The 16,522-nt window shown below is 39.7% G+C and overlaps 1 protein-coding gene across 1 annotated transcript in view; it reads right to left on the reverse strand.

The window, feature by feature from the left end:
- DENND5A (DENN domain containing 5A) overlaps nt 1-16,240 on the reverse strand; it is a 108,730-nt gene extending 92,490 nt beyond the window's left edge. Inside the window, exon 1 of the mRNA XM_059931094.1 lies at nt 16,088-16,240. Coding sequence (XP_059787077.1) covers nt 16,088-16,199 — 112 coding nt within the window. The 5' untranslated portion in view covers nt 16,200-16,240. The remainder of the gene's footprint in view (nt 1-16,087) is intronic.
- Between the last annotated feature and the right edge of the window lie 282 nt (nt 16,241-16,522).

A 16,522-nucleotide genomic window follows, 5' to 3' on the forward strand; every position in this document is an offset into this window, starting at 1 on the left:
CAACACGGGTGTGCTCAGTTTGTGAAAATATATCACAGCGTACACTTGACGTGTACTGTACTATGTTTGTTTGTTTGTTTCCTTAGTAAAGTTTTACTTTTTTTTTAAAGCATAAACTCCAGATTCTGACAGATCTGAGTTCAAACCCCAGCCTTTCTGAATATTAGCTGTATGACCTCAGGCAAATTAATTGTGTTGTGCCTCAGTTTCCTCATCCATAAAATGGGAAAAATAGAACTTCTCTCATATGGTTGCTAACAGGCCCAAATGAGATAATGCATGTAGTACTATTACCCCATTTCCACTTCCCAACAATGTCAAAATTATATAGAAAATTAAGTGATGCAAAGAATAAAAATGTTAGCAATAGCAAACATTTAATGGATACTCATCATGTGCCAAGCACTATTCCAAGCCATTTAATGTATTAACTTATTTAATCCTACAAGAACCCTAAGAGATAGGTTTTATTTCCATTTTAAAAACGAAGTAACTAGGGCTTCCCTGGTGGCACAGTGGTTGAGAGTCCGCCTACCAATGCAGGGCACACGGGTTCGAGCCCTAGTCCTGGAAGATCTCACATGCTGCGGAGCAACTAAACCCGTGCACCACAACTACTGAGCCTGCAGTCTAGAGCCCACGAGCCACAACCACTGAGCCCACGTGCCACAACTACTGAAGCCCACGCACCTGGAGCCCATGCTCTGCAACAAGAGAAGCTACCACAATGAGAAGCCCGTGCAAAGCGACGAAGAGTGGCCCCCACTTGCCGCAACTAGAGAAACCCGCGTGCAGCAACAAAGACCCAACACAGCCAAAAATAAATAAAATGAATAAATTTACAAAAAAAAAAAAGAAGTAATTAAAACACAGAGAAGTAAATCACCCAAGGTCACACAAACAGTAAATGGAAGATTCTGATCCAGGTGACAGATGTAACTTTTAGGCTACACTATATCCTTTACTATCCCAGCAGAGAACCTCAGCTTTAAGGAGAGGAGACCAATATAGATACAGATGTAGATTCAAAAATATTTACTTCTTTAACAGTTTGCACAGTTTGTATACCATATCATGGGAAACAACACTCACCTAAGAATTAAGGGACCCCAAATTCAAGTTTCAGTGCTAAGTTAACTAACCAGCTGTGGGAACCCAGACAAATTATTCAAAACCCTCCCCCCCCCAAAAAAAACCCTCCCAGCCACATGTTCTTCCTCTGTAAAATGAGAGGTTTGGAAAGTCTAAACAGCTCTTGCTTCTCTTTTATGAGCCTTTGTTGCCTATATTAAAAGAATATAGCACAAATACAAGGCCTAGATAAGACAGTGATTACTGATGACAATGACAACATATCTGACTGGTTCCAACATCACTGTGCTAAAGAAATACTTTATTATAGATAAGAATGTTCTACCAAAACAGAAGTTTGATTTTTGTCGGAGTTACATGGCTTCTGACAAATGGACCTAAGTCATTTTTATCCTAAAATCCTATGGTATAACACTGTAAATCAACTATACTTTAATTTAAAAAAACAGTCCTAGAGAGTTCCCTGGCAGTCCAGGGGTTAGGACTCAGCGCTTTCACTGCCATGCCCCAGGTTCAATCCCTGGTCGGGGAACTAAGATCCCACAAGCCGCGCAGCACGGCCAAAAAAAGTCCAATGGTATTTCTCAATGCCAAATGTAGTAACAGTACAGAGCAATGGTGATACTAGTTTCTTCTTTCCTAAGTATTCTTCCTAGGCTCTCCTTTTTACTCCTCTCTGCTTCTTGCTCACACTTGGAGAAATTCAAGACCTACCCTTTAGCCCCTCTGTAGTGGGTGGAATGCTGGCCCCAAAAAAGATATGTCCACATCGTACTCCCCAGAACCCGTGAATATTATCTTATTTGAAAAGATCTTTACAGATGTTATCAAAGATCTTGAGATGAGAAGATCATCCTGAATTAGCTGAGTGGGCCCTAAATCCAAAGAGAAGTATCCTTATAAGATAGACACACAGAGAAGACACAAAGGTGATGGTGATGTAAAGATGTGAGTGATGTGGCCAGAAGCCAAGAAATGCTGGCAGCCACCAGAAGCTGGGAGAGGCAAAGAATTATTCTCCCCAGGGCCCTCGGAGGGAATGCAGCCTGCTGACACCTTGAATTTGGACTTCTGGCCTCCAGAACAGAGGGGAAAAAAAAAAAAATCACTATTGTTTTAAGCAGCCCAGTTTATGGTAATCTGTTGCAGCAGCCATAGGAAACTAATACACCCTCCAAACCGCATTTTTTTACCCCTTACTTCTGTAGCAAACTCACCAGCTTTCCTAAGCAAAAGAAATCCATAATTATCCTTCAAAAGTACCCCAACCTCAACCCTCCCCAATCCCCCACAAAAAAAGAGCAATAAGAGAAATTATAAAAAGCATACACAGACAATTCACGATACAAATACAAAGGATTAATAAATAGCTTTTTTAAAAATCTACCTTAGTAGTAGTCAAAGAAATACAGATTAAAACATAATGATAAAAATAATAATAATAGTGATAGCCCAAAAAAGGAAAATAATGAGAATTAGTGAGGATGTGGAGAAAGTAGAGCCCTCGTGTGTTGACAGTGTGAATGTAAAATGGTGCAGTCACTGTGGAAAACAGTTTGGCATTTCTTCAAAAGATTAAACACAGAGTTACCATATGACCCAAAAATTCCACTCCTGGGTGTATACTCAAACAGGTGTTGCTACAGAACCTTGAACACAAATGCTCACAGGAGCACTATTCATAATAGCCAAAAAGTGGAAACAACCCAAGTGTCCATCAAGAGATGGATGAATAAACATTCATATATACAATAATAGCCATATAATGGAAGGAATGAGGTACTAATTTAGGCTACAACATGGATAAACCTTGGAAACATTATGCTAAGTGAAAGAAGCCAGTCACAAAAGGCCATATATTGTATGATTCCATTTATATGAAATATCCAGAATAGGCAAATTCAAAGAAACGGAAAGCAGATTAGAGGTTGTCGGGGGTTTGGGGGAGGGAGGAATAGGGAGTGACTGTTCAATGAGTACAGGTTTCCTTTTGGGGTGATGAACATGTTATATATATCATAATGGTGATGGCTGCACAATATTGTGAAATGTACTAAATGCCACTGAACTGTGTTAAATGGTTAAAATGGTAAATTTTATGTTATGTGTAATCTACCACCCCCACCAAAAAAAAAAAAAAAAAAAATATATATATATATATATATACACACACACATAAATGATGGCAAGCTAGAAGTGAGCATAAATTGGTATAGCACTTTCAAGAAGAAATTCATCATTACACATGAAATGTGCTTAAAGGTTCATCTAATTTGACTTAATAACTATCTTACTGTTATATATACTAAAGCAACAGACACACAGATTTGTATAAAGTATACACGTTGTAAAATTATTTATCATTAAAAAGTATAAACAAACCACCCAAGTGCCAAGTAATCATTAAAATTTTACAGTTCACTCATACTTTGGAATCAAATAACAATTAAAATCATGTTTATGAAGAATACTTAATGGCATGAGAAAACTATTCAAGACATATTTAAAAACATGGGAAAATGATCAACATATAATAGTAAATTTAAAAAGCAGCATACAACACTTTTTTTCTCTTATGATCTCAATTTTATAACTCTATATTAGTGTACATATATTTTTTTTCACTGCAAGTGTTTTTGAGGTATTTCCTGAGAATCAAAATATTCCTAAGAGATAAAGTTTCTGCAAATCAATGGGAAAAAGATAAACAACACAACAGAAATACGAACAAAAGGACTGAACAGGTAATTCATTGAAGGAGTAAAACATGAAATACACAAGTGTACATGAAATATATGAAAAGATACTCAGCCTCACAAATAATTAAATTTAGATTAAAACACACATTTTCTTCCCAGCAGATTGAAAACATTTTAGAAAAGCAGTTAATATTTTGTTACAGATGTAGAGAAAAAATTGGTAGAATCTTATTGTTGGTGAGAGGCTAACCTTTTGAAGAGGGCAATTTGGCAATATCTATTAAAACGTAAAATGTACATTATTCCTTGGACTCACAGTCTAGTTTTAGCAATTAATCCCATACAATGACTCCCACAAGTGTAAAAATACTTGTACAAGGGTATTTGATGAAAGAAAAATTTGAATATATTCACCTGAAAGATCTTTGTACTGATGTGGGATACTTTTTAAGATGTTATTTATAAATATATAGAATGTTATAATTTGAAATACATCCCCTTTTTACTTCAGCTTGTTTGAATGAGTTTCTATTACTTGTAATTAATTAACTCTTAACTAGGCACAATAAAATTTCAGGAGAATACTTGCTGATATTGAGAAATACTCATGACAGGACATTAAGTGAAAAACAAAATCAAAACAAAACGTTTACATTTCGCCTTATCACAGTATGTAAAAGTATACACACATACACCCACATATAGTAAAAACTGGAAAGAATATCGGTGATGATTATACACATGTAAACAGATGTAAAAATAAATCAAGCTATATACTTAGGACTTGTGCTTAAGGCAGACTGCAATACAAATTTTTAAAAATTGGAAGGAACTACAAAAAGACATCAAAATGCTACAAGCTTAATTCTGAATAGTCACTCGTGAGTGACTTATTTCTGTACCTTTCTATAATTTCTAAGTTCCCTATAAGAAATATGTACTTTATAATTTAAAGTTTTATTTTTAGAGAGAGAAAATACCACTCCTTACATGGTTGACCTTCAAATATGTTTTTTCGAAACCTCAGAGTCTATAACTTATGTATAGGCCAAAGGTGTTTTTGCACATATTAAATGAGCATTGAACTAATCAATGAATACATGAGAGACCATGTTTTTGTTCAGGGTCACAGCCAGAGCTAAGCCCTCTACAGCAAATTTTGCAAGACATAAACTACAAAGCTAGAGAACAGAACTCTTTCCCTCTCCTGAACCCCAGCAACACCTCATTATCTGCTCCTCACTTAAGGAACTGATCCTTTTCCACAGCTATTGGTTTATATATGCCTGACTGGTCAGAAGACTATGAGCTCCACAAGAACAGCAACTCTATCTCACACATGTATGCAAACAAGTGTCCCATCACTGAGTTGGTCTTTCAATAACAGAAAGGTATATGGTAGAGGACTTTAGAGACAGGGAAAAGAGGTTCCCAATTCTTGCTATGTGAACTCAAGCATGTTATTTAAATTCTCTGCACTTTAGTTTCCTAATCCGTAAAGCGAGGATAATGTCATTTGGTACCTAGAATTGAAATGTATTCACTAAACAATAAATAGCTATTAATTTAGTTATCAGGGATTGAGTCTAGCCTCATTCCTTGCCTGTGTTCCCCATTAACTGCAGTGTACTTGTGAGTGGGATGGTCAGCTGAGGCTAGTACAAAAGTGGGTAAACAAAGCTAACTGGTCCTTACCAAGACTGACTCAATGGCCCTGGCCTTATTAAATTCATCACACTCATAACCAACTGAGCTAAGCAGCCAACAGAGCTAGACCAGGAGACCAACAATCCTCCACAAAACACTAAACATTCTTCTAGAAGATAAAACTACAAATGCTTAAATACCAACTTTCCACACAATAAAAGTGCAGTGGAAAGAATGTGTTTCACAGAGATGTGAGAAAATGGGGGCAAAAGAAGAATACTAGGTTAATTACTTAGCAAAGAAAGGGATTAAATACCATTTGAACATACAGAACCTCAGAGTTAAGCAAAACTGGATGGATGTCAGTTTAGCAGGTGATACTTCTAGGTATTTGTTTTATTTTTCCCAATAAGAGATTGTGATCCTAAGTCCACGGGACTGGTTAAATAAACTAAAACTAGATTCATTTTTTTAAAAAAAGGTTCATCTGAACTATTATAAAATTTAGCTTTATACATTAAAAATTACAAAATAATCACAGTGCAATACAAAATGCCTCTCCCATCACCATCTTACCTCTAAATCTGACGCTGACCCTCAGCTTTTTGAGTATGGGTAAACAATCATTGCTACTCTTCTCCTCTACAGACCCCACCTTCTTTATTACTTAGCACTTAGAAAAGTTGTGGAAGTCTGGCTTCTTTAAGTTCTAAAAAGTTAAGTACTATGCCTTATATCAGAAAAATATATATATAGGATTACATACAATTCTTTGAAAATCTGAATAAGCAGCCTTTACCTTTTCATAATTAATACAAATCTTTATCAAATACCTACTATGTAAAGCATTTCTTCTAGCAAAGCTCAGAAATTCGTCTACCTGACTCTGGGACAAGAGAAGTTATAACATAGTTCTGTCATTTTTAAGTTTGTATAATGACCTATGGTTTTTATAATCAGGAAAAAAAATTTTAATGTAATGGTCATTGTCAAAGACTCCAGGGAAGGGACTTCCCTGGTGGTCCAGTGGTTAAGAATCCATCTTGCAATTCAGGAGACGTCGGTTTGATCCCTGGTCAGGGAACTAAGATCCCACATGCCATGGGGCAACTAAGCCCATGCTCCACAACTAATGAGCCCGTGCACCACAACTAATGAACCTGTGTGCCACAACTAGAGAGAAGCCCACACACTGCAACAAAGGGCCCACGCGCTGCAACAAAATATCCCGCGTGCCACAACTAAGACCTGATGCAGCCAAAAAATAAATAAATAAATATTTTTTTTTAATTAAAAAAAAAAAAAGACTATGGGGAAAACAAGAAAAGAGACATTTAACTTACTCAAAATAAAACCTCTGGTTTTCTTCAACAATATAACGATAATTAATACCTATCTTCATGACATTGTTAGAAAGCCATTATTCTAAAACTACAAAAATAAAGAAAAAAAGGACACCAGAGATGACACAACTGAGAAAGGAACCAATTCTTTTGACATTCCTGGAGAGTAATTCTAATGTATTACTGTCTTTAATGAATGTAATTTGTTGTAAATTGGGTTTATCCACTTATAAATCATGGCTTATGATTATTATTTCTAAATCATTTCCTTCTCTGTCTTCCTGACTTTAAAAATCCTGAAAGTTTCTTTACAATAGCCAGGTCATGGAAGCAACCTAAATGCCCATCGACAGACGAATGGATAAAGAAGATGTAGTACATATATACAATGGAATATTACTCAGCCATAAAAAGGAACGAAATTGGGTGATTTGTAGAGACGTGGATGGATCTAGAGACTGTCATACAAAGTGAAGTCCGAAAGAGAAAAACAAATATCGTATATTAACGCATATATGTGGAACCTAGAAAAATGGTACAGATGAACCGGTTTGCAGGGCAGAAATAGAGACACAGATGTAGAGAACAAAACGTATGGACACCAAGGGAGAAAGTGGCAGGGGAGGTGGTGGTGGTGGGATGAACTGGGATATTGGGATTGACATGTATACACTAATATGTATAAAACAGATAACTAATAAGAACCTGCTGTATAAAAAAATTAATTAAATAAAATTCAAAAATTCAAAAAAACAAAAAATCCTGAAAGTTTCTTAGTTGCTTCCCATTACCCTTCATTATAAAGAATATGGTAAATCAGAAGTCATAGCCAGCACCCAACAACAACCACAAAAAGATGCAACCTGCAGGCTACACTGAGGGATTTCTGAGGTTAGTAGGTGCAAACCTCTTTTTTTTCTTTTCAAAGAAAACAGACCTCAGACAAACAGCATAAAATATCCTGAAACAGCCACACAAAAAACAGAACTTCTTAGAAACAAAGCCCCAGTAACTATTTGGTCTAAGAAAAACATTTCCAGAACTGATAAGAATAGGAAGACAGGAAAATATATATATAAAAAATAACAAACAGCCTTAACTACAATTCAAAAAACGAGTGACCTGACTCCTCCCCTGACAGAGTTCCTCTACTGCATTGTGGGTTGGGGACTGATCAAAGAGGCCATGCCACAGCTCTGCTACTCAGTGATTAAGCCATTGCTTCAGTATTCCCAAGTCTATCATTTTAAAAGAATAATCTCGGGAATTCCCTGGCGGTCCAGTGGTTAGGACTCTGGGCTTTCATTGCTGAGGGCTCAGGTTCAATCCCTGGTCGGGGAACTAAGATCCTGAAAGCCACATGACGCAGCCAAAAAAAAAAAAGAATAATCTCATCACTGGTGAGACAGCAGACAGACCTGGATTCTAACAGTTCTTTCTAACTTTCTGGGTAACAGTGGACAAAAAATTATATTTTCAAAGGGGACTGAAAATATTAAAAACTGTTTAAAAACTATTAAATCATTTACAAATATTAAATCATTACCATCTGTCAAAAGTGGTGGCTGGACTATCTCAGATCTAGCTCTGACAGTTTTTGATTCTGTGACCAATATAAATGAATGCACACTTATATTATGTTTTGCCACCTAGAAGTAGTTTAGAAAACAAGAAATCCCACACTCACAGAGGGATGAAGCTTAATAAGAGGAACCTCCAGGGGCTTCCCTGGTGGCACAGTGGTTAAGAACCTGCCTGCCAATGCAGGGGACACGGGTTCGAGCCCTGGTCCGGGAAGATCCCACATGCCATGGAGCAACTAAGCCCGTGCACCACAACTACTGAGCCTGCGCTCTACAGCCTGCAAGCCACAACTACTGAGCCCACGTGCTGCAACTACTGAAGCCCGTACGGCCTAGAGCCCGTGCTCCGCAACAAGAGAAGTCACCGCAATGAGAAGCCTGCCCACTGCAACGAAGAGCAGCCCCCGCTCACCGCAACTAGCGAAAGCCCGCACGCAGCAACGAAGACCCAATGCAACCAAATATAACTAATAAATTAATTAACTAATTTAAAAAATAAATAAATTTTAAAAAAAGAGGAACCGCCACACATCTCCCTGCTCTCAGCCTCTCAGCACTCCATGAAAACATTTTAGACTAATGCAACTAGTTCAGCCCATTCAGTAGACCACAGATGGCCTAGCAAAATTTTGACCTGAATTGCCCATCGCACTAATGAACGAAACAAACAAACAGGAATTACTAACCTGGCTCTCTTTAACAAGAAACTATGACAGATCCCGTGGATGACCATCAAGCAAATATCCTAAGTATAACATTTGAGAAACTTGATGGTCTAAACCATAGCTGTTCCCACCTAACTTCCTGGAGCCATACCCGACCCCTTGGAAGCACACTTGGAAGAAAATAGCTTGAAAGCTAGCACATGCCCCCATTTTCCACCACGACAGGACTCTGACACTCACAAACCCAGTCCAGGGTTCTGTATACTCCAAACTAAAATCAGTCATCACAAAACATCTGGAACATAGACATTTGACCAGTAACTGCCTCACTTAATAACTTTTGAGAACTAAACCTAAAAATCTGGCAACGATAGTCTCTGTGTAATCACCGAATTCCACAAGAAGTTACCAGCTTCTAAAGGGCAAGGCTTTCTCTCTTTTACTAGGTCCTACGCCATATCAGCAGTAACCTAAAACATATCAAGTATAGGTTCCCTCATGTGTACCTGGGTTCCTGAGAGACCTCTAAGACCACCTGACAGTAATTCAAATCCAGGGATGGCAACAGGAATTGAGAAGCCAAGCCAAGTACAAGTACACCTTCCACTAGAGTTAGCAAAAAAAACAAGCTTATAAAAGGATATAGGACTGGAAATGGGTATTGCCGAAGGAGGCCCTAGGCAAAGAAACCTTTATTTATAATCTAGTACAGAAGGAAGGAAGGGCGGAACAGAGTCTAAGAGAATTTGGTTTAAGCACGAAACACAGTGACTCGGGATTTCCTCCTAAGAAGAGAGGAACAGAGCCCCATTGTTATTAAAGTAAAATCCACTTACCTTCAATGTGATCCTCCCTACCTGAGAGAGTGTAAAGTAGGGTGCTCTTATGTTAAAAATATAGCCTCTCCAACTAAATTTAGCATATAATTTTAAATCGCCTTGGGGATGCTCTGTAATTGTTTTCTGTGTGCTAGTAGTGTCTCCTCTTGACTTCTTATTTGCTCTACCTTATAAAAGGAAACACATGACCTAACTTAGGAAATCTCCCCCTTCTACCCTGAACTCTGGAAGTATCCACAGATGCCTGACGTAAGCTACCAGGATTTGAGTTTTGCTTCAGCTAGGAGTCTGAGCTTCGGAGCAGGGATGCCTTTATAAAATGATCATGAGAGAATCTGTGCTGAATTGACCAGATTGGTAGAGGAAAATAAAAATTAAGGTTATTTCAAATTGACTCCCTGTTTGAAACTGGCTCATCAAACTTTTTATATCCACTTCATCTCTGAGAAGAGATAACTTTTTTTTTCTTTTAAATAAGATATCCTTCTTAGTCATAAAGAATATGCAAATCAAAACCACACTGAGATACCCACTAGATACCCACTTTACACCCACTAGGATGCCCATGAGGAAAAAGATAATAAGTGTTGGTGAGGATATAGAGTGTGGAACCCTCAAACACTGCTAGTGGGAATGTAAACCGGTGCAGCTGTTTTGGAAAACAGTCTGCAATTTCTCAAAAGGTTAAACATAGAATTGCCATACGACCCAGCTATTCCACTCCTAGGTATATACCTAAGAGATATGAAAACATATGTCCACACAAATATATGTACACAAATGTTTACAGTAGCATTATTTATAATAACCAAAAAGTATATAAATCACCCAAATGTCCATCAACTTATGATAAGTAAAATGTGGTATATTTATACAATATCATTCAGCCATAAGAAGAAATGATATACTGATACATGCTACAACATAGATGAACCTTGAAAACATGCTAGGTGAAAGAAGCCAATCACAAAAGACCATACATTGTATGATTCCATTTATATGAAATATCCAGAATAGACAAATCCATAAAGATCAAAGGTAGATTAGTGGTTCCCAATCAACCTACTGCCCTCAAACTCTCTTCTTTCTCCAACTCATCAGCACCTGTTTTTACGAAATTATAAGTACAATAACAAAAATAACTTTCATTTTAATAAAAGGTCTAGAAGGATCTATATTAAAATGTTAACTACTATGAAGAGATTAAGTTGTTCTTATTATCATGGATGTGAAGAATAATGATGTGAACTAGTACTGATTTGGTGATAAGAAAATAAAAGTTTTTTCACCCGAGGAGGAAAAAAAAAAGTAGATTAGTGGTTGCTTAGAGCTGGGGTGTTAGGGAGTTGGAAGGATATGGGAAGTAACTGCTAAAGGGTATAGGTTTTGGGGGGAGGGTGATGAAAATATTCTAAAATTGATTTTAGTCATGCTTTCACAACTCTGAATATACTAAAAAACACTGAATTGTGTACTTTAAATAAAATTAAATCTCAATAAAGATTTTTTATATATTAGAAAGATAAGACACATATATAAGTGATAAAGCAACTGGAGCAAAATGTTAACAGTGACTCTGGAAAAAGGATGTACTGAAGTTCTTTGTACCATTCATGTCAATGTTTGGTGTGAAATTACATTAAAAGAAAAAGCTAGGCTTCCCTGGTGGCGCAGTGGTTGGGAATCCGCCTGCCAACACAGGGGACACGGGTTCGAACCCTGGTCTAGGAAGATCCCACATGCCACGGAGCAAATAGGTCCGCGAGCCACAACTACTGAGCCAGTGTGCCACAACTACTGAAGCCCGCACGCCTAGAGCCCGTGCTCCACAACAAGAGAAGCCACTGCAATGAGAAGCCCGTGCACCACAACGAAGAGTAGCCCCCACTCGCCTCAACTACAGAAAGCCCGCGCGCAGCAACGAAGACCCAACGCAGTCAAAAATAAATAGAATAAACAAATTTTTAAAACTATATTAAAAAAGAAAAAGCCAAAAAAAATTAAGATCTCTCTCTTGATAATCATGCACAGTATTCTTGCTTAACATGAAACGGAAACCTGCACTAGACAAGACTGCCATGTCTGCTACTGCCCCTGCCAGACAAGTATTTTACTTGTCTCCCCCACACTCATCAAACTACTGCAAAGCATGCAAAGCATCACTCAAGTAAGAGAAAAGAAGGATAAAACGTGGCAAGGGAAACAAATATTCTCCAACTTTCTCAGAGCCTCAGTTTCCTCATCTGTAAAATCAGAAGGTTATATAGTCTCTAAGAGAGCTTCCATGTTTGACATTCCGTGATTCTGTTGTTCTAATTTCATTGCCCAATATAGTTAAGGAGAAGTAGGATCTGACCAGTCCTCTGGCTTTCCTGGACAGGGAGCATTTTTTCTCTCTTCTAATGATGACATTAAGAGATGATTTCAGGGTATGTCAGTGTTCTAAGCAGGTTCATACAGGACACTGGCCAGTTTCCCAACTATCTATGTTCCTAAGCCCTCTCTTCAATTCTTGGCAAGACCCACCACTCAGAGCCTGGGAAACTGCAGTAGTGGATGCATAAACCTAGGATACTTATATCTCAATGCTGGGTGCAGGTCAGTGCAGAGGAACGTAAAGATTCCACAGTAAGAAATAGGTTATTAGCATTCTGGAAACTTAACTCTCAGGCAGAGATAGGGAAAGCAAACTCAGGACTCCCATGTCATGGTAAACCTTCTCCTGCAGTTACCTGGTGGTGACCATAAGAAGAAAAAGGGAAAATGAAGATGCCCAGAACACCCATCCATCAAAGAGGCAGAAAGAGGGACTGGACTCTACTACCATCTGCCTCCCCACTTAGAATGGGCCAACAATAACGAAAAATGAAAATCAAAAACGTTTTTTCCAGATTTGCTTATCTCCTTGACAAACTGAAAAAGCTAACAAGCAGATACCATTTCCTAAAGTTGGCTAGACTTCTGCTTCACCAATGGATTACCCTTCTCTCCTTCAACCCAAAGTACTCCCTCAACTAACCAGAAGAGAAAACAAAATTAATTTTCATATCTTCCTCTGTTCCTTGCACAACAAATAACTACATGACTTGCCTAAATGCTTAAGTCTAGAGGAAAGGGGAGAGGTGACACGGAGAGACTCCTATAAATTCAATGATCAGAGTCTATATTCAACACAGCAAGCTCTATGCTTATTGCTGCAAACAGAAAAAAATGAATCTTAACCTTTCTCCATAAAGCCAGAAGGAACACTGAGCATCTTTGATCTGCTTGTTCTGGATTCACTCCTAGAGTATAGAAGCTATCTGATGTATATAACTTAATTTGCTTGTAGAGAACATAGACTCCTTGGTACCTCCCTAGAGAACCTGGGTGCAATTCACAATTTCCTGTAGTTTCACTTACCGTGACATCATCAGTTTAGGAGCTATAAGGCAGAGAGAAAATGCACCCTGGAGAGTCGCAAGACTGACCAGCAAAGAGCTATTTGTATTCTGTTTTGTTTTCCTCAAAGATTCCCTCTGGGTAGTCCAGATTCCCCTATCAACCCACCAGAAATGAAATGAAGGAAAAGAAGAAATCCTTCAATCAGTGCTTATTCTAACAAAGGCCACCTATTGAATAAATAGTCTTGGCATTCCACTACTGCAACCACACTTAAAAAGACAGAAAAATACCTTTCCTTACACATTTTATACAGCTCATCCCCCCCCTTCTTTATTCTCTCAATAAGCTTTCACAGGTATATAATTTGAGCTTGCTGAAAAGCCACATAATTAACAGATATTCACTAAAAGAGAATTAACCTTTTGAGAGTCTACTTGATGAGACACTTTTTATTTACATTCTCTTTTTCATAATGAGGACCCCAGCAGAGTTATCTAACTTGGCCCCCAGTCACAGAGTTAGTCAACAGCAGAGCAAGAATGTTTAACCCCAAAACCCATGCTCTCACTGACAAATCACTTCCCGGCTCCACTCCTAAGCTTTACCATTTGCAAAACATTCTCTTTATTTTTTAAAATCGAATGTCTATATAATTTAATAGACACTTAGAGGCACAACATAAGAATAACACTGGTTTATTCCACCAATTTAAAGTTTCTTTTACTGGGGAGAACTGTGTCATTTTTAGTCTTTCTCAACATGTTAGTGTTTTCTAAAGACCCAGCCAAGCAATGAGATGCAGTTTAGTGTCACGAGAGGAGCACTGGATCAAAGTCAAGCAATTAACTAACAGGACATAGGCCCTACTGTCCTTCCTGGGCCTCATTTTCCTCTCTGAGGTCCCTTCTAGCTCCAGTACCATGAACTGAATTCCAACAACTACTGATACATCGCAAAGTCACAAATTTAACAAATAGGAAACACACATGAAAAATTAACATCAGTATTATAAAAATTTGAAGACCTAAAAAAGTGAACTTAAAACTACCCCCAACAAGAGGCCTAGTATTAACTGTATTACTGCTTCATGATTTTTTCTCCACCTGCTATTGATTTGAGGAAATAGTGTATTTGCTCTGATCTTGTTAAAGGTCATTAATTTACCACTTTTTTAAAAGTCCATTTTGACAAATTGGACAATCTAAAAGAAATGGATAAATTTCTAGAAACGTACAACCTACCAAGACTGAATCATGAGAAAATAGAAAATCTGAGCAAACCAATAATGAGTAAGGAAATTGAATCAGTAATCAAAAACCTCCCAACAAGAAAAACCAAGGACCAGATGGTATCCCTAGTGAATTCTACCAAACATTTAAAGAAGAATTAACATCAATCTTTGTCAAACTCTTCCAAAAAACTGAAGAGGTCAGAACACTTCCAAACTCATTTTACGAGGCCACTCTGATACCAAAGCCAGGTAAGGACACTACAAGGAAAAAAAACTGTAGGCCAGTATCCCTGATGAATATAGGTGTAAAAATTCTCAATAAAATATTAACAAACCAAATTCGATAACACATTAAAAGGATCATACACCACGACCAAGGGGGATTTATCCCTGGGATTTAAGAATGGTTCAACATATGCAAATCAATAAATGTGATACAACACACTTAAAAAAAAAAGAAGTCCATTTCGAAGTATGCACCTTTTTTTTTTTTCATAAGAAACACTGAAATTTTTCTGATGGGGGAAAAAAAACCCACACAAAACCTCTCCTGTCATCTCTGAAGCAAAGTAAAATTAGTCAACAGGATAATCACCCTCAGGAGAGAAACTTTACAGTAAACACATCATGACAGAACAGTAGAAAGGAGTATCTCTCATCAAATCAGGATGACACAACAAACCTCCACCCACACGAAACCTGCAAACTGGACACTCCAGACAAAAACTTTTCCAAACCTTGAGATTCAAAGGCTCCAATGACGGTGCAGTGGAGTTCGCGGGGATTTTACAACTCTGACACCGGTGCAGTGGAATTCATAGGATTTTACAATTCTGACACTCTTGGGCAATTAGTGCCAAATCTGATCTGGGCCCTATCTTCACTTCCCCACCACTTCCCTTCGAAAGATGACTTGAGAAGCATCACTACGCAACCCAGGCTCTCCAACTAGGCTGCTGCCCTTTTATTCACAAATGACGCTGGCCTCATAAAGGACATAAATTATTTTCAATAAAAAGGCACGGCCCCAGGGTACAAGCCCTTTCTAGATGTAAGGGAGTTCTCATCCTTCTTGGTGTGGCCCAAGTTCACTTTATTACTTCACGTCCCATCAACCCAGGGGGCCCAGCCCAGCGCTCGGTTAGAACGGTTTTGAGGAACTGCAATCACAGCCTTCTTGGGAAGAGGCCAAATAAACTCACCAAGTTTTTGGTTTGTTTTTTTTTCAGTCTGGGTGGAACTTACTTTCACCAGGACGTGGGATATCTTCCTCCCTCCCTAATGGGTGTTCGAGGACAAGCTTCCCTTTATTTTATACTAAGTCACTCAACCTTCACCAGACTGTGAAGACAACCCTTCTCTCCTCCTCGTCCGGGAGGACGTGGTCACAGCTCAGCGGGGAGCAGGGGTCGTTCGGAACCCTCAAGGCTCAGAGGCCCTCGCCCGTTTCCCCTCCTCCAGAGTGACGCCCCCTACTCCGCGCCCGCCCTGGGTCCTTCCGACCGACCCTCGCCCTGCTCCCGGGACAAAGCGGAGGTGGGGTGGTTTCCTCGGGGGTCCCCGGCGGCCGCGGGGAAGCAGCCCCGGGCTCAGCGCGCACTCACCCGACAGCTCGTCCGGCTCCAGCCCGGTCTCAGTGTCCAGCCCGCAGATGACAAAGTAGTCGGCGAAGCGACTGGGCGCCGAGCCCCCTCCGCCGCCGCCGCCGCCGCTCATGGCGCCGGGGCCGAGCCGGGCCGGGCCGTGCGGAGCGCGGAGCCCCCGCACCGGGCGCCCGCCCGCCCTCAGGCCGCCCCTCCCGCCGCCGCCGACGCTACCGCGGCTCCGGCCGCCGCCCCCGGCCTTGGCCCGGTCCCCGCGGCCGCCGCGGCTGCCGTGACGGGGCAGGGGGGCACCGGGCCGCCCCGCGCCGCATCCTGGACGCCTTCCCCTCCGCGCCGCCGCCGCCGCCAGCCGAGAGCGCCGCGGCCGGAGCGAGCCTGGAAAAGGGCGTAAAGCGCTGAGGAGAACCCCCACCGCGGCCCCCCTCCCGCCGCGCC

The sequence above is a fragment of the Balaenoptera ricei genome, chromosome 8 (assembly GCF_028023285.1).
Source record: "Balaenoptera ricei isolate mBalRic1 chromosome 8, mBalRic1.hap2, whole genome shotgun sequence".
Lineage (NCBI taxonomy): Eukaryota > Metazoa > Chordata > Mammalia > Artiodactyla > Balaenopteridae > Balaenoptera > Balaenoptera ricei.